Genomic DNA, 26,302 nt, shown 5'->3' on the forward strand with positions numbered 1-26,302 from the left:
TGCAAAACTTGATGGAGTGGGTATTGTTTAACATTCTTTCAAATAACTTGTTAGTTCAAATTCTCTAGAATTCACTGGATGCTTCCTTTTGATTTTTAGTTTGTCCTTGTTGATATGCGGCTCAACAGGTAAGTATTCTGAAAGCTCTTCAACTGTATGCGTTACTAGAAAATACTTCACCTTGTTTCATTCTTTTTTTTAAAATTTTTATTTATTTATGATAGTCACAGAGAGAGAGAGAGAGAGAGGCAGAGACACAGGCAGAGGGAGAAGCAGGCTCCATGCACCGGGAGCCCGATGTGGGATTCGATCCCGGGTCTCCAGGATCGTGCCCTGGGCCAAAGGCAGGCGCCAAACCGCTGCGCCACCCTGGGATCCCACCTTGTTTCATTCTTGTTTTTACTCCTAGTAACAGCTAAAAGAGCTAGCACCATAGTTTTTTAAGTGGATGGCTTCGAACGAATTTTACATCTATCATATTGGTAGGTGAAAAAAGGAGATTCAATTATATCAACAAGTAATGTACCTTTCTTTTACTATTACTCCCTTCTTTTTTCAAAGCCAGCTTTCATATACAGGCATACCTTGGAGAATTTTGGTTTCCAGACCACCACAATAAAGTGAATATTGCAACAAAGCTAGGGAAATGAATTTTTTGGTTTTCTAGTGCATATAAAAATTATGTTTGCCTTACACTGTAGTTAAGTGTTCTGTAGGAGTATGTCTAAAAAACTAATGTCCATACCATAATTAAATAATACTTTATTTCTAAAAAAAAATGCTACCATTTGAGCTCTCAGCAAGGGTCTTGCCTCAATGTTGATGGCTGTTGACTGATCCGGATGGTGGGTGCTGAAGGCTGGGGAGGCTGGGGCGATATCTTAAAATAAGACAATTAAGTTTGCAGCTCAATGGACACTTCCAGAATGATTTCTCTAGCATGTGATGCCATTTGATATAGTGTTTTGCCCACAGTAGAACTTCTTTCAAAATTGGAGTCAATCCTCTCAAACCCTGCTGCTGCTCTATCAACTAAGTTTATGAAATATACTAAACCTTTTGTTGTCATTTCAACAATCTTCACCAGTAGATTCCATCTGAAGAAACCCACTTTCTTAGCTCATCCATAAGAAGCAACACATTTGTTCAAGTTTTGTTGTGAGACTGAAGCAATTCAGTCCCATCTTCATGCTCCTTGCTGTTTCCACCCCCATCTGCAGTTTCTTCCTCTCCTGAAGTCTTGAACCCCTCAGTCCTCCATGAGGGTTAGAATGAACTTCTTCCAAACTCCTATTAATGTTGGCCTTTTGACCTCTTCTCGTGAGTCACGGATGTTTTTCATGGCATCTAGAATGGTGAATCCTTTTTAGGTTTTCAGTTTACTTTGTCCAGATCCATCAGAGGTATCATAAGGCAGCTACACCTTTTTGAAATGTTTCTTAAGTAAGATTTGAAAGTCGAAATGACTTCTTGATCCAAGGGCTGCAGAAGAGATACGGTAGCAGGCACGAGAGTAACATTCATCTGACTGCAGATCTCCATCCGAATTCTTGGGTGACCACGTACATTGTCAATGAGCAGTAATATTTTGAAATGAATTGTGCTTTTCTGAACAGTAGGTCTCAACAGGGGCTTAAAATACTTAGCAAACCATGCTGTAAACAGATGTGCTGCCACTCAGGCTTAGTTGTTCCATTTATAGAGCAGACAGTGTAATTCTTTTTTAAAAAGATTTTTATTTATTTGAAAGAGAACAAGTGAGCATGAGGAGGGGCAGAGGGATAAGCAGACTCCGTGGTGAGCCCGGAGCCCCATGCAGAGCTCAATCCCAGGACCCCGGGATCATGACCTGAGCCACCTAGGCGTCTCTAGCATAATTCTTTAGTGCCCTATGATGTTGGAATGAAAATGAGTATTGGCTTCCTCTTAAAGTCACTGGAGCATTAGCTCCTGACTAGTCAGCCCGTTCTTTGAAGCCAGAGATTGACTTCTCTCTAGCTATCATAGTCCTAGAAGGTATCTTCTTCCAATAGAAGGCTGTTTCATCTACATTGAAAATATTTAGTGTAGCCACCTTCATTCATCATCTTAGCTAGGTCTTCTGGATAGCTGGCTGCTTTGATTTGTACTTTATGTTATGGAGACATTGTCTTTCCTTAAAGCTCCTGGCCAACCTCTACCAGCTCTGAACTTTTCTTCTGCAGCTTCTTCACCTCTTTCAATCTTCATAGAATTGAAGAGTTAAGGCTTTGCTCTGGATTAGGTTTTAGCATAAGGTAATGTGGTTGGTTGGTCCTCTGTCTACACTAACACTAACACTTTCTCCCCAACAGCAATCAGGCTGTTTTGCTTTATCCTTGTGTATTCACTGGAGTAGCATTTTTTCCTTCAAGAACTTTTCCTAAAGGATACAGTCAACAAAACTACAAGACAACCTACAGAATGGGAGAAGGTATTTGCAAATGACGTATCAGATAAAGGGCTAGTTTCCAAGATCTATAAAGAACTTATTAAACTCAACAGCAAAGAAACAAACAATCCAATCATGAAATGGGCAAAAGACATGAAGAGAAATCTCACAGAGGAAGACATGGACATGGCCAACATGCACATGAGAAAATGTTCTGCTTCCCTTGCCATCAGGGAAATACAAATCAAAACCACAACGAGATCCCACCTCACACCGGTGAGAATGGGGAAAATTAGCAAGGCAGGAAACCACAAATGTTGGAAAGGATGTGGAGAAAAGGGAACCCTCTTACACTGTTGGTGGGAATGTGAACTGGTGCAGCCACTCTGGAAAACTGTGTGGAGGTTCCTCAAAGAGTTAAAAATAGACCTGCCCTACGACCCAGCAATTGCACTGCTGGGGATTACCCCAAAGATACAGATGCAGTGAAACGCCGGGACACCTGCACCCCGATGTTTCTAGCAGCAATGTCCACAATAGCTAAACTGTGGAGGAGCCTCGGTGTCCATCGAAAGATGAATGGATAAAGAAGATGTGGTCTATGTATACAATGGGATATTCCTCAGCCATTAGAAATGACAAATACCCACCATTTGCTTCGATGTGGATGGAACTGGAGGGTATTATGCTGAGTGAAGTAAGTCAATCGGAGAAGGACAAACATTATATGGTCTCATTCATTTGGGGAATATAATAGTGAAAGGGAATAGAGGGGAAGGGAGAAGAAATGGGTAGGAAATATCAGAAAGGGAGACAGAACATGGAAGACTCCTAACTCTGGGAAACAAACTAGGGGTGGTGGAAGGGGAGGAGGGTGGGGGGTGGGGGTGACTGGGTGACAGGCACTGAGGGGGGCACTTGACCGGATGAGCACTGGGTGTTATTCTGTATGTTGGCAAATTGAACACCAATAAAAAATAAATTTATTATTAAAAAAAAAACTTTTCCTTTGCATTCACATATGGGCTAACTGGTGCAAGAGGCAGAACTTTCAGCCTTTCTTGGCTTCCCACTTTTCCTTCACTAAATTTAATCATTTTTAGCTTGTGATATAAAGGGAGAGATGTGCAATCCTTCCTCTCACTTGAATACTTAAGAGGCCACTGTAGGGTTATTAATTGGCCTAATTTCAATATTGTTGTCTCTCAGGGAATACAGAGGTGCAAAGAGAGAAAGAAAGAGGACAATGGCCCATTGGTGGAGCACCAGGACGCAATTTATCAGTTAGGTTCATTACCCTTTATGGGCGTGGTTTGTGACACTGCCTAAAATTATAGCAACATCAAAGATACTGATTAATGTAGCAAATAGACCTTTGTGACAAAAAATCCTGCATTATCTGTAAAGTGCAGTAAAATGAGGTGTGCCTATAACCACAAAGTTCAGGTGATGCTTTTATCAACACACACACACACACACACACACACACACACACACACACACACGATGGTTATATAGTTGGTGGAGACAGAAGACTGGGTTCTGACCCAACTGCGGTCTGTCCAAGAGTCAGCTGTCATCCACAAGATAAACGGGTTGAAGGTAGAGTTCTGAAGTCGACGCGCACACGTCAGAAACTGTATTTCTATCCTGCTCCCCTCGACAGCCAAACAGTACATTGTTTCTGAACCCTGTACAGAACTGCAGTGAGCGAGGGGAGGAAGCTAACCATCAGGACACCATTGGTGGCTGATTTGCTGTTGGTGACCTGGAGTAAAGGTGGAGAGGGTGTCGTCGTGGGAAAGGAGGTGGGCATTCTTTGTCTCTTCAAGGATCCTGGGAGTGAGCACTCAACCCAGCTTGGTGCTTTTGCTAGAGAAAGGTTCTTTAGCTGGTTGAAACCCTGGATCTGTTGTATTTCCCCTTCAATTAGTGCATACAGGCTAACGCAGAAATTGAGAGTATGAAGGGGATGAAAATGACCTTTGGGATCTCATCACCTAATGAGAGCTACTACCAACATTGTAGATTTTCCAGGAATAGATAATAGTTTTATATCCTTTTCTAAATCATGCAGTGTATTTTCCTATTGCCATTTTTTCATTTTTTAATGGCTGCATATTTTTCCATCAAAAGCACATGATGTGCTTTTTTAGAGCCTTTCCAACTTTCCATTAGAGAAAATGAATATTCTTGTAGTGTATCTTCTGCTGAATCTTTTCTCCATGCTAGATTGCTAGGATATTACCAGTACAGAAGTTACAAGCTTTGTAAAGGCTCTATTACTAATATTTTCTGGAAAGGTTTCATTGAATGCCCCTCACTAAATCCTTATTGATATCATTATATTTAAATAATGGAGATTATTAAGTTATTAGGTCAAATACAGAGCTAAACTCTTTTCCTTTCTTGAATTACTGGTCAGGTTGAATATCTTTCAAGTGGTTACTGGACATCCATACATTTTTTTTCAAGTTGTTTGATTATACTACATGCCCACTGTTCTTGTTTTCTTGTTGACTTGTAAGAGTTACTTATTTAGAGGCTTTTTCTTTTTTTCCCCTTTTGGAAGTGACATCAAGGATTAATTTATCTGATTAAATTCTTTAAACAAGCTAGATGAAATGGAAGTTTCAGTATCTGTATAGTTTTATTAATGTCTTTTCACTCTGTTCCTCTTTCATAACGATAAAAAGAGCAAATCACTTCACAGCAAAATGTAACCATACAGAATTCAAAAATGGACATGGAAGCTCCTGGAACCAGTCATTTATCACAAAATGAACAAAGTCAATTTTTGAATGTACAATCACTTTTCTTCATACTTAACTCGAAATGAGTAAACAGAATTTTATTCGAACTTTACAAATATCCTTTACATTTATTTAGCCTGAGATTAAGCGTGAGAAAATCTGACCTGCAGTTAGATATCACTGCCCAAACAGTTAGCATCTGAAAATAAAGCTGCAAATGGACATGCATTTACCAAACACAAATAAAACATCCTGATGGACTCTGACAATGAATACTGACCCAAACCGAACTTCAGTGTGGTTCTACATGATCTTCGGAGCCCAAAAGTGTCTATTACTAAATAATGATTAAAAAAAAAAAAAGTCTGCAAATGACAAATTATGAAGGTGTGTCCCAATGCAGAATTTTACTTCAACATTTCTACAGCTGCTGCTTTAGTAGTACTACTAAAAAATCGACTCCCCAATCCTTAGTATTCAATATGTACTTGAAAACATGTAGCAGCATGGTACGATTCATTTTTATAAATATTAGTACCTGTAATAAAATATAAAAAGAGAGTCTCCCTTTTTCAAATATCAAGTCTCTGAATGCTTCATTCATCCTTTGGTTTCAAACCCATACAATGCAGGCATATTACATTGTAGATTTAGCTTTGAGAAAGAATACTGTGCATCTGTTGGGGAGGGAGGGGTGCTAGGGAATACCAAAGCACTACAGTATAGAAAGGAAACATTGAAGCAAAAATACTTTCTGAATATATACTGTACATCATGTAAACAAACATTCATAATAAGAATCAACACAGGCCAAAATATTGTTTTCTGGGAATTCAGAATCTTCTTCCTTTTGAATCACACACACACACTGAAGATGATTTTTGTTAAGAAAAATGGAGCCTGTTCCTATATTTGCTTATGTGCTTAAATATCTTGGAAACAATTATTACATTCATTTGCTAACGGTTTGTCCTCTTAGTTGGCTGGCTGTTGCAAACAAGGAATACAGAACTATTATTTCAGTACCTGTTTTCCATTTAATACTAGCTAAGTAATATATATAATTAATTCATCTTTATCAGTCCATATTAGTAATATAAATAGATTAAGTGAAGCAGTGAATTTCAAAATTTGTGCAGGGGAAACTAGTTGATAATTTGTTTCCAATAAGGCTAGTAGCAAAATAATTACTACAAAGTCAGTCCAAGCTAGTAGTAAACCCCTGATTTAGCAAGCTGAATCCATGTTTGAAGTTAGGTCATTTTAATTCCTGTATATTACTGTGCAAATCTAGAATTTCCTATGTAAAAGAGAGTGCTGGTAGCATCAAAATCCTGTAATAACAGAATGAAATACTGATTAGGTTTTGAAAGGCAGAGCTACTATATGAAGAAATCTGAATGTCTTAATGACAGTATCACAGCAATGGCCTCAGGATTCCCTTAACGAATCCAAAACTCAGAAAGACAATTCATTAGTCAGTAATGTTCTGAGGCAGAAGTCTAAATTTGAAGCAAGGAATGGACATAAAACCAAAAATGCGTTTTCTACTATGACCATATGCAAGTATTTCAAGCTTTATGTCAACATTTTGTACCAGCAGCAGCCCCCTCTAGAAGGAAAAAGCTTGGTCACGACTATCCATCCCTCTTCAAAGCTTCCAGTCTTTGAAGGAGTGCGTTTCCAAATGCTTCCCGGTAGGCAGGGCTGAGTGTATCCAGCAACGAGTAGACAGTTTCATGATAGGGAGTGTGTAAGTGATCATCCACTTGGTCAAAAGCATAACCTACCACCTACAAGAGAAATGCAACAGTGGATCAAATAACTAGATTTAACTTGGTACAGAAAGCAAAAATGTGTTTACTGGGGCCATTCTTCAATGACTCAATTTCTCAATCAATAGAATATGCATATTTCTTTCATTTTTTAAAAGATTTATTTATTTATTTATTTATTTGATAGAGAGAGAGAAAGAGAGAGAGCTATCACAAGCAGGGGGAGTGGCAGAGGGAGAGGCAGGCCCCCATCTGAGCAGGAAGCCTGATGTGGGGCTCATGACCTGAGCCAAAGGCAGATGCTCAACCCACTGAGCCACCCAGGCACCCTAAGTGTATTTCTACGCAGTCTGAAACTTAAAGGAACATCACAAACAAAATGCCCTCTTTATCATCTTTTTCTCAAAATGTAAAAGGTTTAATTTATCTACTCCTGAACCTAAAAAGGGATGTAGAAGAAATGTCAGAAGGAATGTAAAAGCCTACACAGAACAGGTATTTCATTTTCATAGACTGAAACGTGCTTCTATTTATTCCCACATCTACTGAGGATCAACCATACAAAGGCACCAGAACAGATGCTGTATTATCAGTCCATATTTTTACTATTTATTTAAACTCTTTTATAGAGTCCTAAAAACTGCTGATAGTTTGAATCCTGCTTTACAATTAGTTACATTACTAATTCAACATTACTAACACATCACTTATCTGACAGGGAAACAAATGCTCAACTCTGTGAGATCAAAGGGAATGCTATTCTGTGTGTGTTTTCTCTAAACACCGTGAAAGCTTTTGTCCCAAACAAGATCTATCTTGGTTCACCAGCAGTGTTGGGCAAAATCAACTTAGCTTTTGTTGACCAAAGCTGGTGAATTCCCTATATAAACTAATTTTTTAAGACATCTATCCAAGAAGACTCACCTTTAAGTTACAAGTGGCTTTGTTGTTGTTTTAAATGAAAGCAGAGGCAGATGTGTCAGGATGATGAATCACAGCTCTTTGGAACCATGCTGTGTTGTAGCACTTTCTACACCACATACCACTGTTTGCCCCTCCTTTCCCTGCTAGCCTACAGTCTATTTCTAATTTCCAACACAGGATAGTTGCTCAGTAAAAGCTAACTGAGTAAGACTGCAAAGACAAATATTGGAATATCTACGTGCCTGGTTTCTAAGGGCTCTAGACCTTTCTGCAAACTATTCATATAAGCATCCTTCAAATCCTTTTTAGTTTTTTTTCCTGATCTCTAGGCTATAGATAAAGAAGCAGGGTGCAGACAGGTTGAATGACTCACCCAAGATCCCTCAAATTCACATGTTCGGCTTCTGACTCTGATCAGAATGCTTCCTACCTTCCACAGTCACCTCAGAACTAATCAGTGTAAGACTGAATGAATATACACAGGATGATTGATCTCTACTTTGGATTTGCCTATTTCTATTTAAGATGTACCCACTTCTAAGACTACCTGCTTTTAGCACAAGGTCAGGGATTTAGGAGGGAGAGCACAAAGACTGGTTAATCTAGGTACTACTCCCAAAGCAAAGGAGCTACCGGTGCGGCAGTTATGAGGAACTGGAAGTAGTGAAGATGCCAGATTGGCAATTTATTTCAGTGGAGGTGACTGCCAGTCAATGGATACATAGAACACATAGTTTGAGCAAACTGAATCTAGTGAAATAAAAAGATATTTGTGTGCTTAACACTGTCTGACATTTTACCTACTCAGGCCTTGCCCTGTACCTAAGGATACTCTGCAACTTTGTAGGACTACCCTTAGGTATACTAACAAAAGTCAGAGATCTTTTGGCTAAGGCTGACAATTATTAAAGTCAAACTAAATTTTGGAATTTCTAATATCTATTCCTTTGTTCAGGTCAGAAATTTTCCTAACAGCGAGTTTTGGGTTGTTTATTTATTTATTTACTATTTTTGAAGGATTTTATTCTCAAGCAATCACTATACCCAATGTGGGGCTCCAACCTACAACCAGGAGATCAAGGTGCCCCAGTGAGTTTTGTTGTTTTAAATGATAAGTTGCTCTTGGCCAGGGATTTCTACTCTTCTAAATTCAAGATTCTGTTTCAAAGGTTGCAGAGGTGTCACTCTGTCTAGAAAAGCTCACACACAGGAAAAGACACTCTTGCAAATCTGGAGGCAGATATTCTGCTGTGACTTAATTCTGACCTAACAGCTGGAGGACAGAGCAATCAGGTATGTTGTTTTAGTAGAAGAGACATTTTATAAAAAGTGGGAAAAGATCCTCTCAACATGATGATTGCAAAGCTCACCTAAGCACAGAATGCCTACTTCTGGTGGATATATTTAGCTATAGGCAAGAAATAAATTAATTTGGGGGGTTATGTTCAAAACAAAGTAACACTGTAAATCAAATGTTTTTCTTTTTCAAAAAACCCAAAGACTTTAGAATTAATAAGAATAACTAGAGAAAAAGAGCTTTTCTTACAAAGGTCTTGGACCTGAGGCACTTGGGTGGTGCAGTTGGTTGAGTGCCTCCTTCTTGGTTTTGGCTCAGGTTGTGATCTCAGAGTTGTGAGATGGAGCTCCCCTGCTGGGCTCCAGGCTCAGCAGGGAGTCTCCTTGAGATGTTCTCTCTCTCCCTCTCCCCCCAAACCTCTGCTCTCTTTAAAAATAAATAAATCTTAAAAAACTTTTTTGGATGTTGTGTTCTCAGTTAATAATCTTCTTGCCCCCCGACCCCTGCCCCCTAAAGTGGTAAAGATAACAATAAAAAGTTTTTGTTTTTTTTTCTATAAATAAAAGTGACTTACCCTTAGCCCTGCTTCAGTGAGCTCGAGGCAGTATCTGTTCCTCTCTCTTGTTTCCACATTGATATAGGCAACATCATCAGCACAGCGCAGGTTTTTGGAGACAAACATGTTATTAACAGCAAAGAGAACGTCATTTACAACTGCTTCAGCTTCTAGCTTCATGTCTTTCATATCAGCTTCTTCAAAACCATTAAGCTCCGCATCTTCTTCAAACCCTGACATGCTGCTCAGCTCCATGGGATTACAGTCTGTTTCCATTCTGCAAAGGAGTAGATATAAAACATGTTTACAGAGAGACATTCCAAATACTGTTGTTTGATTAAGAGGAGCTATGCCTTAATAGAAAACATTAACTAGCTAACAACTTTTAAGGAAAATACTGTCTAAAACCATTTCCAGGGGGATCCCTGGGTGGCTCAGCAGTTTGGCGCCTGCCTTTGGCCCAGGGCGCGATCCTGGAGTCCTGGGATCAGGTCCCGTGCTGGGCTCCCGGCATGGAGCCTGCTTATTCCTCTGCCTGTGTCTCTGCCTCTCTCTATGTCTATCATAAATTAAAAAACAAAAAACAAAAAAACAAAAAACCCCCAAACCATTTCCAAGTTGTTTTTCACAGACATGTATAGATTTTCAAAAAAAGAGGTTTTCTACTCTTCCCCTAAAGGTTAATTCCCATAGTGATATAATTCAGAATATTAGCTTTCACTTTTTTCCAATAATGCGTTAGTAAAAATCCTGGTACATAACTCTTTTTAATGTGTAATTATTTTTCTAGGGTAGATATTTAAAATTGGAATTGCTGAGTCAAAGTGTATGCTCATTTTAACTTTCAACAGATACTGCTGATTCACCTTCAAAAAAAGGGCTGTACTGATTTATCCTCCACAAATAGAATGAGAGACTATATTCTTTTTCATTACCCTCTTTACAATCCTTGTTAATATTTGTCAATCTGAGAGGCAAAGAATGATGCCTCACTGTCTGAATATGTATTTCTTTGATTAAACATCTTTTTGATATTTATAGGATATTCTTAGTTCCAAGATCATACAGCTGTAAAAAGCAGAAATGGAAATGAACTCAGATTGTTAAATCAGAATTGAAATCTTCACCTACTATAGTGCACGACTTCTCAATGGCTCTTTTTAGGACTTCTGGATTTGAGGTTTTGCATACAAGGGTCTTTTCCACCCCATGATTACATTTTAAAAACCTCTTAGGTTGTCTTCTGAGTTCCCATTCTCTACACGGATGGTTAACTTTCTGATCCACCTAGAATTTATTTTGTATAGCTTTGTTTTTGAAATGGATGGCTTACTGTCCCAACACCATTTATTAAATGACTCATGTTTTCACCACTTCTTTGAACTGATCCAAATACTATAATTGGAAAAATATCATTTCTCAGGCTAACTCAATCCAACGCTACTGCCAGGTTGCTATGGAGTTCTAGCTTCTCTTCTGTGATGCGGTAGCAGTGAGTATTGTTAAAATTCAAAATGTATGAATGAGAAAAGTTAATGAATGTCAAAATGCACTGGAATGCAGGAATTTTCAGAAGAAAACATGCTTTCTTTTTAGCTGCAGGCTTTAAAAGTAAATTCAGATTTCATTTCTCTGAACTGGATTAAGCATTCATTGTCCTGAATGTAGTAGGACCCTTCAACTTGTTATGAGCATTTATATAATTCTTTTAGTACCTTAAAAATTCCATCTCTTTTTCTATAGTACTGACTTGTGCCCTATTTGTAATTTTCAAAATCCTCTAAGTTAGTGGTTTTTACCATGGCCACTGACCCTACCTCAGAGAAACTGAATAAAAATCTCTGGGAGATTTTTCTGCATATTTTTTAGAGTTTAGAGATTCTACTGTATGGCCACTGCTCTAAAATTATTCGCAAAAATCTTAAGGAGTTAAAGAGTTTCTGTAGCTGTACATAGTTTGCCATCATAAAAGGCAAACTAGTTGCTAAAGGCAGTTTATGGCAAACTATGTCTAACCATTTAAAAAACTGCATAGCAAATGTACTAGTAACATATTCTTCCAATCCTGTTCCAACTAATGATGTTTATGGTTCCTTTACCTTGAGTCCTATAGCACTCTACAGAATTAGTCCCTCATTCCTAGCAAGTTAATTTTATCAATTATTGCTGGGGCAATTTGTCAGATAACTGGAATCTAATATTGACTTATATATATGAAAGTGAAAACATTTTTCTTTTCCTTTTATTTTTTTAAAGATTTTATTTATTTATTCATAGACACAGAGAGAAAGAGGCAGAGACACAGGCAGAGGGAGAAGGAGGCTCCATGCAGGGAGCCCGATGTGGGACTCGATCCTGGGTCCCCAGGATCACACCCCAGGCTGCAGGCGGCGCCAAACCGCTGCGCCACCGGGGCTGCCCAACATTTGTTTTTCTAAAACTTTCTACCTTATCCTAAAAATAATCATTCTACTCATTATAATAATTGGTTTCATGTGTAAGAAAATAATCCATTTTATTGTTTTACAGAGTCAGTGTTGAAGATTTTGAAATGGAACTGTCCATTATTGTCTCTTACTATCATGAATACCAAATATCTTTGTTTTGCTTAAGTGATCAAGTACCTCAATTATGGATGTCAGGAATAATAATCACTACATTAAAAAGATGATGAGAAAGCTTGACAAGCTTTTAAAGCAAGAGTCTAATTCACTGCAATTAGGACCTTAATGATGGAGAAAGATGAAGAATCCAACATCAAAATGGAAGAAACCCTTACAGGTCCATGAAGTATGTCATCAAGTTGCTGCTGTGTAATAATTAGCACCAACGGGCATAAAAGAGAGACAACTTTCCTAACTGCAAAGTTTTAGAAGATTTTTTCTAAAATGTCTTGGGGCACCCTGGATGGCACAGTTAGTTGAGCGTCTGACTCTAGATTTTATGATCTCAGGGTCATAAAATTGAGCACTGTGTCAGGCTCTATGCTGGGCATGGGAGCTGCTTGGGATTCTCTCTCTCCTCCTCCCTCTTTACCCCCTCCTGCCCGCTGCCATGCTCACTCGCTTGCTCTCTCTCTCTCAAATAAATGACTTTACATGATGCATATAAAAGACACATTCAGAACTTCAGGTAATGATACATATACATGAAAATGATACATTTTAGTACTGAAGCATTATGTAAGCTAATATTTTACACTAGTATTACTTCAAGATACTATAATTTATCTTTTATGCATTGTAACAAGCTCCTGATTATTACCAATATCCTTTTCCATTCCTAATTGCACCCTGATTTTCTTAGGGGAATCATAACACCTTCTTGCCTTACTGAGTAAAGCAACCAAGCAACGTGAGGGAGACTGACTCCAATCCTGGCTAGAGACTATGCTGATAATCACCATATGAATTCCTCCCAGTCGCTCCAATCCAGAGCAGCTTCAGTACACAGCCCAGTTGTTCCTGGTAGCCATTCCGGATGGGGAAACTAGCCCAAGGATGCGGCTAACGGTGGGAAAGAAGAGAGCCGAGAGATTCACAGGGAAATGGAGCCACGGTCTTGACACCTGACCAATCTTCACATTTTTCAGTTACTGAATCCAACAAATTCCCATTCTTTGACTGGCAACTAAAAGCATCCCAATTGATTTAGAAGCCTACTCAAAATGAAAAGCAGTGATTGATCTAGCTCTTCAACAGCTTTATAAAAGTAAAGAGATTTTAAAAAATGGAACTCATTGTATTTTTGTGCCGGTCATTCAGAAAATGCTTAATAAAAGCTCTGTAGAATGTGAATAATTATCAGTATGTGTCTGTATTAGTTTCCTCTTGCTGCTGTAACAAATTACCACAACACAAGTGAATTTTCTTTTAATTCTAGACGTGAGAAATCTAAAATCCAGGTAGCAGCAGGGATGTATTACTTCTGGAGCCTTCAGTGGATGATGTTTCCTTGCCTTTTCTGCTTCTAGACACTGACTGCATTTCTTGCCTCATGGTCCCCTCCGCCACCTTCAAAACACATCACTACATCCTCTGGATCGGTGGTTAACACCTCCTTTTTCTGAATCTTGACACGGGCACCCCTTTTACAAGGAGTCTCGTGCTTACATTGGGATATGTCCCTGTCTGAGGTCCTAAAGTTAATCAATAGGCAAAGTTCCTTTTATCATATAAGGTAATGCATTCAGTTTCTGGGATTAAAATACAGACATCTTTGGGGGCCTCTTCTGTCTACCACAGTGTCTGTAGCCTATTAGATAAGGAATACAAAGGTAGTCAAAGAGACTTCGTTTTCTGACCTTGCTTTAAGGAAGCTGTAGTTTATTTTTAATAAACACATTGCACGGGCAGTGTAAAGTACTAGACAGTTTACAGTGCTCTCTTAAAAGAAGGCCCAGAGTACTTGCCAAGTTTAGTGCCTTCTTTGCAAAGATTCCTTAACAATAGTTTCATGCTTTGTATTCTGTAACTCCAGTACCATGATCACCACAAAATGTACCCGGGGTAGTGTTTCAATTAAAGGTAGCATCTCAAGGCTGACAAGGGGTTTATTAAGGATCCTGAATTAAGAGCTCTGTCCAGCTACTTGATTCTAAATTTTATTTTTATTTTTATTTTTTTATTTATGATAGTCACAGAGAGAGAGAGAGAGAGAGAGAGAGAGAGGCAGAGACACAGGCAGAGGGAGAAGCAGGCTCCATGCACCAGAAGCCCGATGTGGGATTCAATCCCCGGTCTCCAGGATCACGCCCTGGGCCAAAGGCAGGCGCTAAACTGCTGCGCCACCCAGGGATCCCCAGCTACTTGATTCTAGATGGTGACTGGCCTATCCAATTAGATCCTCTCTTGAGGAGACTGAACACAGAGCCATGACGGTCTCACCAACATGAAGGCAGTTGGTGGTGATGGTGCTAGAACTACGGCAGTCAGGATGGCTTGATCAATGGGACACTAAAGAAGTGGCATCTACATTTCTGATTATGCATCTCATTAACTAAAAATACTTTAAACAGATACTTGTTATATGTATATGTATTTACATACACATTCTACTATAATTAAAATATTAAAAACACATAAATATGAATTTAAACAGGAGAAGCTAAAATATGAACTATAAGCTTATTTTCTCTTACTTCTCAACGGATTATCTCATGTACTTGCGTGTGGAGGCCAGCACCACAGAGGAGGAGATGGGTGCCCATTTCAGGGAAGAGAAATTACTAAAATTACTACTCACACATTAGAGCTGCTGTCTGGTTACTGGAATGACTCTCTCATCAGTAGGAATCTGGTAAAAATCCTTGATTTCTCTCTTTCTGCAGGCAAAATAATTTATCATTGTACAGGAAATTCTAGACCAACAGAACTTTGTGCAATGAAAGAAACATTCTTTATCAGCGCTGTCAAAGACAGTAGCTACAGCTACTGGTTAAAGTGACTGAGGAACTCAATCTCAAATTTCAGTTAATTTTCATTCATCTAAGTTTAAATAGGTAATGGCTCTTGTATCAGCATGGGTATAGACCTTTGGGAATACTTTTGGATACACGGTAATCAACTCCGTTTACATTACAGTTGGAAAAAAAATCAGTAGATATAAAGGAACTAAATTAAACTTATTTTATATATGAGTAGCAAGATTTGGAAATACATGTTAAAAAAAAATCTGAATCTCAGTACTCTATGGAGAGGAATTAACCATCTTGTTTCAAATGGCAAAAGGTAATGAATTACTTATGTTTTGTGATCTTGTCAATTTATACTCTAAGTTTATCATATATTGTAATTATTAAAAATAATCCACTGTACATCTACATATCCAGCATTTCTCTAAGCATCAGAATACTAATTAAAGAGGTCTACTGGTGGGGCGCCTGGGTGGCTCAGCTGGTTGGATGTCCAACTCTTGAATTCAGCTCAAGTCATTATCTTGGGAGCCTGAGACTGAGTCCTGAGTTGGGTTCTGCACCCAGTGGGGAGTCTGCTTGAGATGCTCTCTTTCTCTCCCCCACCCTTGGTGGCACTCTAATATAAATGAATCTTAAAAAAAAAAAAAGGTGTCTATTGGTATTATAGCTTAATTTGGGAAGACAAGCTCATGAAATATGTACATAAATATTAATGCTACACACATGCATCATAATTATAACCTAAGAAGTGTACTTAATTTTGGGTGACAGGTAGTTAGAGAAAGCAATGGTATGTTTGGTCTTATTACAAACTTACCACTAAAGTTGTATGAGCCTGGGCTGGCCACGTAACCTCACTGGACTCATGATTTTCTCAGCTATGAAATAAGGGGAACAGACAAGAAACTCTTTACTGTTCTTGAGAGCTCTGATATTTTGTGATCTATGACATAATTGTTAGTTATGATGGGGCTTGACTTTGACTCATGGAAGAAGTCAGTCAAAACTGGTCTTGAATGAGCACAGGTGAAATTATGGATGAAGCAGAAAGGACTTGAGAGTTGTAAAGAATTCTTCACAGGGAACAAAGCATAAGCAATAACCTGCATGGGGTGTGGCAGGAATTCTAAGGAGACTAGCCTAACTAGTCTAATACAAGGACAATGTTAGGAGAGTAATCGAGGGGTGCCTGGGTGGCTCAGTGGTTGAGTGCCTGCTTTCAACTCAGGTTGCGATGGGGATTGGGTCCCTTATCAGGCTCCCTGTGGGGAGCCTGCTTCTCCCTCTGCTTCTGTCTCTGTGTCTCTCATGAATTAATAATTTTTTTTTTTTTAAAAGGAGAGTAATAGCCCAATTTAAAGTGTGCTGATACCCAGAGAGAAGAATTTGATTTTGGTATAATAGCCTCTTTTAAACCCTTTGAGAATGGTTAACAGCAACAGTCTACATTTCAAGTGGGTTTCTTTCAGGCAGCATATGGTTTGGTCCTGCTTTTATATGCAATCTGGCAATTTCTACCTTTTTAATTGTAGTGTTTAGGCCTTTTATATTTAACATGACTGCTATAATTACTGATGTGGTTCCTATCTATTTTGCTATTATCTATTTGTACCATCTGTATTCTCTTCGCTTTTCCTTATTTTTCTGCCTACTTTTGGACTGACCACTTTTTAGGATTCTATTTTACATCCTTTGGTGGCTTACGAACTCTGTTTTTAGTGGTTAGTTTACACGATACATCTGTAATTACACTATACATCTGTAATTATCACAGTCTACCTTTAACCTTGAAGTGATATGTACTTCATGTAGAGCATAAGAACTTTACAAGAGTATACTATATTGCCTTTTTAATATTTTTGTCATATTTTACTTCTACGTGCTACAAACTTCATAATACATACATTACTTTTGTTTTAAACAGTATAATTTTTCAGCAATTTAGATAAGAAAGTGTTTTATATTCAACCACATAATTACTATTTCTGGTGCTCTGTGTTCCTTTGTGTTTACTTATACTCACATCTATGATCTGTATCACATCCTCTGCCTGATGGATTTCCTATAACATTTCCTGTAGTGCAGACCTGCTGTTAATGAATTCTTTCAGTTTTATTTATGAGAGAGAGAATGCACGTGCGCATGATGGGGTAGAGGGAGAGGGAGAAGCAGGCTCCTTCCTCAGCAGGGAGCCTGATGCGGGACCTGCGTCAAAGGCATATGCTTAACAACTGAGCCACTCAGGTGTCTCTTTTGGCTTCTGTATATCTAAACAAGTCTTCTTTTCACCTTCAGTTTTGAAAGATATTTTTGCTGGGTATAGAATCCTGGGTTGACAGTCTCCCCACTCTAAGATTTTAAAACTCTCTCTCTACTATTATTTTGCTTACATTATTTCCTGTGAAAAATCTAATGTCATTGCTGTCTTTGTTCCTCTGGGTGTAGTTTTCCTGATTTCTTTTGCTTGGGGCTTTTCAAACATTAATTTGTCCCTCTTCTTTTTGGGGACTCCAATTTCATGAATATTAGGTTTAAGTGAAGTTGTCCTACTCTTCTTTTTTCATCTTCTTAGTTTCTTCTCTGTTTCACTTTGAATAGCTTCTATTGCTGTCTTTGAATTCACTAATCTTTTCTTCTGCAGTGTCTTATCTCTAGTCTTTTTAAAAAACATTTTCCATGTCTCTACTTAATTTGCTCAGTTTTTCCCCTCTAGCTTTTTAAACATACGGGTTTTTAATGTCCTTGTCTACTAATTTCACTGTTATTTATGGGTAAATTTCAAATTACAGATTTTTCTTACTATTGGTTGTATACTGCTGCTTTGTATGCATGGTAATTTTTAATTGGATGCCAAACAATGTGTATTTTACCTTATACAGTCCTATTTTAATATGCCTATAAATATTATTGAGCATTCTTTTGGGATATAGTTATTGGAAATAGCTTGATCCTTTTGGTTTATTTATTTTTTAAAGGTTTTATTTATCTATTTATTCATGAGAGATACACAGAGAGAGGCAGAGACATATGCAGAGGGAAAAACAGGCTCACTGTGGGAAGCCTGATACAGGACTTGATCCCAGGACCCCAGGATCAGGACCTGAGCTGAAGGCAAATGGTCAACCACTGGGCTACCCAGGCACCCCACCTGATCCTTTTGAGTTTTGCTTTTAGACTTTTTAAGGCAGTATCAAACCTCCATTTAGTTTCTGGTTAATTCTGACCCACTATGGAGTCAATAACCTTTCTGAATATTCTGATATCCTAAGGATTATGAGGATTTTCCATTTTTGGTGATAGGAACAGGAACATCCCTGGTCCTGTACTTTTTTTGGGTAGTTTCTTCACACCTATGTGTTGATCAGTATTTATTCAGCTGCAGGCTGGAGGGGGATCCTCTGTACATTTCCACAGCTCTTGCTTTCTGTGAAGCTCTCTAATTTCTAGTACTCTGTCCTAGTTGACTTGGCCTTTCTGAACTTGAAGCTCCATATCCTTAATTCAGGGAGACTACTGGGCTCTACCTGGGTTTCTTTTCCCAGTGTCATGCCTAGAAATTCTCTCCAGGCAATAAACTGGGGCAACGGGCTCACCTCATTTGTATATCACAGCATTAAACAATGAAGAACGCTGATCGTTCAACGTCCCAGTGATCAGCGTCCTTCATTGTCTAATCCCCAACATTTTAAAAGCCTTTTCTCCCCAGATGTTTTTGCCCACTTCCTTATTGTTTCAGGTGGAAAGGTAATCTGGGCCCTGTCCCTCTGTCTTTGCCAGGAATGCACAACCGAGTGCATTCCAGTTTTGAGCAAACCTTGTGATCTTATTTCATAAATTTGTCTTTCAGAAATTTTGGTCTCTCTCATATTACTTTTTTTTTTTTTTTTTTAAGATTTTAAGTAATCTCTACGCCCAACATGGGGCTCAAATTCACAATCCTGAGATCAAGAGTCACACATTCCACTGGCCAAGCCAGCCAGGGTGCCCCTCTCCTTTCTGAATATTCTGATATCCTAAGGATTATGAGGATTTTCCATTTTTGGTGATAGGAACAGGAACATCCCTGGTCCTGTACTTTTTTTGGAAAAAGAAAAAGTACATATTACTTAGGAAAAACTTTACCACCTTGCCAATTCCTTCATTAATGGGTTAAATACGTTTCTTAAAAAGTTGAGTATAGTCAACACACAAAATTTAATTAGTTTCAGGTGTACAAATTAGTGATTTGACAAGTTCATACACTAGGCTGTTTTTACCACAAGTGTAGCTACCATCTATCCTGTTACACCACTAAAACAATACCATTAACTACATTCCTTAGGCTCTGCCTTTTATTCTCATGACTTATTCATTCCATAGAGTTAAATACATTTTTTACACATGCTTACTATGTTTGTATAAGACCTATGTTTCTAACTTAAAAAAAAAATTGTACTTTGACATTACAGGTGACCCTTGAACAACATGGGTTTGAACTGCATGGTTCCATTTATATGTAGATTTTTTTTTTTTTTTAAAGATTTCATTTATTCATGAGAGACACAGAGAGAGAGAGAGGCAGAGACACAGGCAGAGGGAGAAGCAGGCTCCTCATGGGGAGCCCAATGCGGGACTCCATCCAAGGACCCAGGGATCACGACCTGAGCCAAAGGCAGATGTTCAACCATTGAGCCACCTAGCTATCCCTATATGTAGATTTTTTTCAATACATACAGTATTGTACTGTAAATGTATTTTCTCTTCCTTATGATTCTCTTAAAAAAAAAAAAAGATTTATCTTAGAGACAGCATAGACAGGGGAAGGGAGGAGAGGCAGAGTCTTAAGTAGAGCCTGAGTGCAGAGCCCCACATAGCTCCCAATCCCATAACCCAGAGATCACACCCTGAGCTGAAACCAAGAGCAGGAGGCTTAACAGACTGTGACACCCTGGCGCCCCTCCTCCTTATAATTTTCCGAATATCTTCTTTTCTTTATTGTTAAGAATACAGTACATAATGCATATAATATACACAATATCTGTTAATTACCTGTTTATATAAGTGGTAAGGCTTCTGGTCAACAGTAGGCTATTAGTTAAGAGTTTGGGGAATCAAAATTTATACTTGGATTTTCAACTACACGGGAGTTGGTGACTGGAATGTCCAAAGCTCAGCTGTATTTTAGACTTTCAGTTCTTCAAAATTCAGCTTGACACATTTATTTCTGGATTCGATATCTGATCTCAAGAAAGAGTTAATCACTACATCCTTCTTCCTTTGCATTAGTATTGCTGTAGATTTTCATACTTCTTTGGAAATCAGGGCCTGTGATGTCTACATCACCAGCACAGGGTCCCACCTAAGGCAGGTCTTCACTGAATATATGTTTTAAAGTTTATTTGTTTATAATCTATACACCCAATGTGGAGCTAGAATTCCACTACGAGATCAAGAGTCGCATGAGCTCTACCGACTGAGCCAGCCAGGTGCTCCTTCACCAAATACTTTCTGAATGAATAAATCAAAGAAAAAATTCTAACTCACTGCTTCTCAAGCTGTGATACTTGGCCTTGTGACAATGGGCATACAACTGGATAAATAAGAATATACACTGTAGACATTCTCCCCCAAATACACATCACTGTTATAGTAACAATATTATGAAAGTGTGATGTAAAATGTAAAATTGTCTAGAACTTTTTAAAAACAAATAGAGGTCTTTAGCTATGCCTTCTTCAGGTTATGCCTCTACACTCCTAGGATTTCCTTTGCCTCCAATAAAAAATTTGAGTGAGAAGTAAAAAGAGTACTGCACTTACCTAAGAAATTTAACTCAGAAAGCTTAAAATTCTAGGCATTGGGCCTGGGGGTATGAGGTTAATGAGCAGAGGTGGAAGCTAGTAGAAGCGCGGCAGATTCATACTGAGTTAGACTAAGTCTTTATACTTCTTCCCACTTCAGTTAGGGTATTGTTTTTTGTAAAAAGTTAAGGAAATTCAATAGCTCTTATTCCATCTGTTGGTATGATTTAGCGGCTGTGGTAAGTGTTTTTGGAAGATTCATGAAACTGGTTATCAAGATATTGATTACTAAGTCCTTTATTCCTTGTCTCTTTATTTTTTATCTTCTAATTTTTCTATGGCAAAAAGAAAATGTATTGTTTGCAGGAAAACAAAAGTCTTTTGAAATGTGATATATTAGAAAGTACGAGGGATAGAAGCAGAAACGTTCTTCTAAAAGAAGCCAAGTTATTGAGATAGTTAAAATAACTGGTAGCTTCAGTTCCAAGTGGAATGAGAGGTTTGAATTTATCTGCATTTCAAACAAGAGTTTTGAAAGTAAAGATGAATCAAGTTGATTAATTATAATTAGCAACATTTAGAAATTATCCAAAGCTAAAGCTAGTTTAATCTTTATTTGCTGTTAACACGTAACATTTAATGTTTTCAATAGCTCTATGAAGTATGAATTTTGAAATTAAAAAAATTTTTTAAAAAATACTTTATTTATTTGAGAGAGAGAGAAGAGAGGGAGAGCATGAGCTGGGGTGGGGAGAGTCAGAGGCAGAGGTAGAGGGAGAAGCAGGCTCCCTGCCGAGCAGGAAGCCTGACTCAGGGTTCCATCCCAAGACCTGGAGGTTATTACCTGAGCCAAAGGCAGATGCTTAACCAACTGAGTCACCCCAAATTTTAAAATTTAAAATCAGAATCATCATATATTACAGTATTTGTAATTCAAATAAAATTGCATAATTTTTCCGTTTATACACTGATGTATAAAATTATTCTGCACCCTACTTGCAATGACAGAGACACATATAGATGACTAACAACAAATCAATTATAGGGGGAGCTAACAGTGAGGAAATATACAGATAGTGTTAATTTAACAAGCCTTGTAAACTGTAAATAAGCAGCAACACCACATCCCTGTAAACACCCTTTCCTTCAAAACCAGAAACTATAAATGAGATTTTAAGAAAAGACTCAAAATTTGAATGCTTAAAAAAAACCATCCAGGCATTAATTTTTTGTTTCCAAGTAATCCTCTAGGTTACACAGAGGATTGGGTACTATATTTAAATATAAAGTACATTACGAGCAAAATAAGACAAATCAATATCTGAAGAATACAAAATAGAAAACCTCTCTGCTTTCCATTTTGACTCTAAATTGGCTCCTTACCAGGTTCTGAGTAATATTCCGTTGCCAGTACCTTCAAAAAACTGGAATACCTTACGGGTGCTATTAGTTATTCTGGTCAGATGACTGTGTCATCTGGTAGAAAGTTTCCAAAATGATTCCTTATAACATCATACATCAATTATTTAGGAACCAGCTCTAACTTCATCTGTGGGTATAATTTTTGTGCTATGTTAGTGATCTGGAGTCTTGATAAACTGGTTATCAAGGGATTTATCACTAAGTTCTTTATTCTCTACTTAATTTAATGGACTTTGTTGAGTTTCATCACAGATTTACAGCATCAAAGAGCTGAAAAAAGACTGTAGATTTGTCCTTAATGACAACAGTCATATATATATATATATATATAGCATGACAAAATAATAGAAGCACAGTGGCTCAGTGGTTAAGTGTCTGCCTTTGGCTCAGGTCATGATCTCAGGGTTCTGGGTTGAGCCCTCATCCAGCTTCCTGCTCAGCGCGGAGTCTGCTTCTTCCTCTTTCTCTGCTTCCCCCTGCCCGCACTCTCTCTCAAATACATAAACCCTTAAAAAAAAATAATAGAGGCAGAATGATTTCAAGAGCAGTATACAGATTTCCAATTTTCACTTTGAGAATCTGACAAGTGACATCCCAACAGTCAGCAGAGGGCTAGAACACGGTATCTTAATCAGGATGACTTTTTATTTGTATCATATCTCAGAGCCTGAAAAATCCTCTCAATATGATGAACAAATGGCCAGTAGGCTGCAGTTGGTTAAAGGGTCTTGAACACAGCAAGAATCTCTGCTCTAGCTATTCTGGGACTTGGGGCAGGATACTTGAATCTCTCTGGTCACACATTCCTCTTCTTTAAAATGAAGCTAACCATAGCATCACATAAAGGTACCACAATACATATGGAAAGTGCTCAGCACGGTGCTAAGCTCAGAAAATAGTATGTTTATTATTATATACTGAAAAGATGGTTAAGGAAGAGCTGACCCTGAAACTCAAGCCATTTAACTTCGAGTTTGGTGCTTTTAACATCACGTGAAGTGCTGTGGCTGCTGCTGTCTTTTACAGCTCCCAGAATCATGATATACGGGAGCCCTAAGGGAGCCCTAACATCATATTCCAGTTACGAGTGCAAGTCTTAAAAAGCCAAAAGTATGTCACGCACTTTTCTTTTGTTTCACACATTAGCATGGATTTCTTTGAAGGATGTATACAGCTCTGCTATGTAGCTTCTAACCCGTCACTTCAAAGCCTTTTACGGAATTCTTAAAAAGTTGACAATGTTTCTTCACCTTCCTCATTTAATTAACACTAGGTGTTAACATTTTGTGATAGTACTCTGTCTTTGATAAAACATAAAAATAGCACTGTGAGTTAAAATGAGTATCATATTCTAATCGAGCTCCAGGTATAAAAATGCTAGGTCCCAAGCCTGAAAGCATAACACATACGAGGCAACATTCGAAGGGAGCATGCCTGTTATCACAACAAAATCTTCTGATTTTTATTTTCCTTTCCCGATGGTTGAAATTTCAGGCATTTCGTGGACATCCTGTGCAATTCTCTATTCCAAAGGAAATCATTCAACATTTGCCCTTGAAAGAAGTTGACTGTATCCATTTGTCAAAAGTCCAGTTGGAACCTTCCAAGGCCTATGCTAATTCCCCGCCCAGATGAAATTCCGCCTTTTCGTCGCTTTGTTTATATTCCTTTTATTGATAACTGTAATCACTATTCACAAACATGTCTTACTTATATCTTCAAAATATATCCAGAACCTAACTGCTTCGCACCTCCTCGACCACGACTACTCTAAGTCCAAGCTACTGCCTTCTGCCGCCTGGATTCCTACAATAATCTCTAACTGTTCTGGCTTTTTCTCCTTTGGTCCTCCCACCTCCACACCGCAGTTAGCATGATTCTGTAGAAACTCAGGCCAGATTATGTCACTCCTCTCCTCGAACCCAGTCACCTACCCAAGTAAGAGCCCAAAGTCCTCACAGGGCCCTACAGGGCCTGTGCCCCCAAGCCCCCAGCTTCTCCTCCTCCTTAGTTCACTCTGCAACTCATCAATCCTGCCCTTGCTGTTCCCCTGCCACGGAAGTCAACATGCCTTGCTCCCTGGCTTTCTCCAAGACTCTGCAAAAACATCACCTTGTTAAATGAGAGAGGCCTTCTCTTACCCCTCTGTATACAAGCGGCAAGTAACTTCCCTCTCCATTCGCTTTATATCACTTTACTTTTTTCAACAGCACGTACCAGCCCACGGCCTATGATATATTTAATTACTGTTGGTTTCCCTTCCCTTCAACAAGATGTAAGCTCCATGAGGCCAGAAACTTAACTCTGCTCCCTGCTGTATCCCCAGCACCCCAGCAGGCAACAACACAAATGCTTACTGAATAAAGGCGTAGCCCTTTCGCCAGAGAACATAAACTCCCGAGTTCTTTTCTACCTCTTCCACCTCTCCAACCGCGGAGGCTTTCCTTTCACGGGCCCTTAACGAATATTTCTGAATGAGCGAAGAGCACGGGAACTGAGGTTACCGACAATGCTTCGGACAAGCCTACAAAGAACGGGGGGGGGGGGGGGCGGGGTGGGGAGAGGGGGGAGGACACAACAGTCCAAGCGACTACATACACACACGCGCGAGAGAGCGCACTGGCTCTCAAAAGAGTGTGGCTGTGGAAAGGGGACCCCGGAGCCTTCCTGGGTCAACATTTCCGGGCGGTCTTGGTGCGAGTTACCGACCTGCCAGTAACCCGCCGTCTTCACTGTGTATCCCTGGATGCAACCGTCTGTGCTCGGGGCTCGGTTTGGCTTCGTCCCCCACCGCAGCTCGGCAAGTCTCGGGGCGCCGAAGCCCGGCTCGCAGGCCTCTCAGGGCTGGCGGAGCTAGAGGGCGGCTCGGCCTCCGCCGGAGATGCGCCCCCCCCCCCCCCCAAAAAAAAGGCAGCACTAGGATCGCGCAGCTTCCCGGAGCGGCACGAGCGCTTGGCTCAGGTTTCCGCGGGGTCCGGAGCCTCTGGCGTTGAGCACAGAAAGCAGTTCTGCCCGCAGATGCCTCCAAGGCTCAAGTTTCCCGGAGCCGGGGTGGGGGGGGGTGCAGCACGCCCCGCAGGAAGAAAGCGCCCTGCAAACTGCCAAGCCGCTGGGCAAACCGGAGCTTCGGAAACAATACCTCCGGGAGGCGGGGGGGCAAGAACTTGCCGGCAACGGGCGCCGGCCGCTGCCGGGGGACCGGGTGGGGGGTGGGGGGGGCGCGGTGGCGGGAAGGGCCAGGCGCTGCTGCAGCGCCCCCCCCCCCCCCCCGCGGCCGGCGCGCTCCGACAGCCCGTTTCCGGGGTCGGGGTCCCAGGTGGCCGCACGGCCCAGGCCAGCCGCGCCCGCGACCCCTGCCGGCCCGGGCCCCGGGCCCCTCCCGCCGTCGCCCGCCGCAGCCCCCCCTCCCTCCGCCCCCCGGGCAGCCCCCGCCGGCTCACCTGCGCGCGCCCGGCGTCCTCCGCTTCCCCCCTCGGGAGGCGTCTGGAGCCGACCCGCGGCGCCGTCCCGCCTCCCGCGCCCGCCCCGCCCCCTCGGAGCCGGAACCGCGGGCTTCCGGGCGCTTCTCCCCGCCCCCCCGGCCCCTAGTGTGGCGTCACTTCCGCCAGCGCCCGGCCGCGCGCCGCGGGCGTGGGCGTCGCGCACGCGCCGGGAGCGCCCCAGAGTCGGGAGCGCGCCCCGCGGATGACAACAAATTCGTCGCGCGGCGGCGGCGGTGGAGGAGTCCGCCTCGGTACCTGCCGCGGGCCGTGCATCCTGCCTGCGTGACGACTGGGGCCCCCGCGGAGGCCTCCCCACGCCCTCACACCCCCCCGGGCCTGGGGCGACGGGTCCCCGCCGGGCCTAGCGCGAGCCGCGCGGCGCGGGCCATGGGGTCGCCCTGAGGGACTCCCGGCGCCCAGTGGGCATGGAGGGGCCGTCCCGGGCTTAGGCCCCGCCGCCAGGACTCGATCCGCCGCTGCCGCCGCC

The 26,302-nt window shown here is 40.6% G+C and overlaps 1 protein-coding gene across 7 annotated transcripts; it reads right to left on the reverse strand.

The window, feature by feature from the left end:
* Positions 1–5,041: 5,041 nt before the first annotated feature.
* Positions 5,042–25,885, reverse strand: LOC121493698 (GSK3B interacting protein). Of its 7 annotated transcripts, XM_041759824.1 has the most exons (5): positions 25,774–25,853; positions 15,949–16,009; positions 14,960–15,038; positions 9,734–9,992; positions 5,042–6,956 (listed from the first exon to the last, which is right to left on the reverse strand). In XM_041759824.1, exons 4-5 carry the CDS (start codon positions 9,989–9,991, stop codon positions 6,801–6,803), a joined length of 414 nt encoding a protein of 137 aa, XP_041615758.1. In that variant the 5' UTR covers position 9,992; positions 14,960–15,038; positions 15,949–16,009; positions 25,774–25,853; the 3' UTR covers positions 5,042–6,800. The 7 variants fall into 7 exon arrangements, with proteins under 7 accessions (XP_041615758.1, XP_041615757.1, XP_041615760.1 ...); XM_041759823.1 differs by lacking the exon at positions 15,949–16,009 and having other exon boundaries at positions 25,774–25,855; XM_041759826.1 differs by lacking the exons at positions 15,949–16,009; positions 25,774–25,853 and adding an exon at positions 25,043–25,208.
* Positions 25,886–26,302: the final 417 nt, after the last annotated feature.

Source organism: Vulpes lagopus, chromosome 6 (genome assembly GCF_018345385.1).
Source record: "Vulpes lagopus strain Blue_001 chromosome 6, ASM1834538v1, whole genome shotgun sequence".
NCBI lineage: Eukaryota > Metazoa > Chordata > Mammalia > Carnivora > Canidae > Vulpes > Vulpes lagopus.

Bases quoted from the DNA above. Each gene is read 5' to 3' on its own strand.
- LOC121493698 (XM_041759827.1), bottom strand. From the start codon at position 9,991: ATGGAAACAGACTGTAATCCCATGGAGCTGAGCAGCATGTCAGGGTTT. The intron at 6,957-9,733 runs GTAAGTCACTTT...TTTCTCTTGTAG, and splicing joins TCACTGAAGCAGGGCTAAGG to GTGGTAGGTTATGCTTTTGA.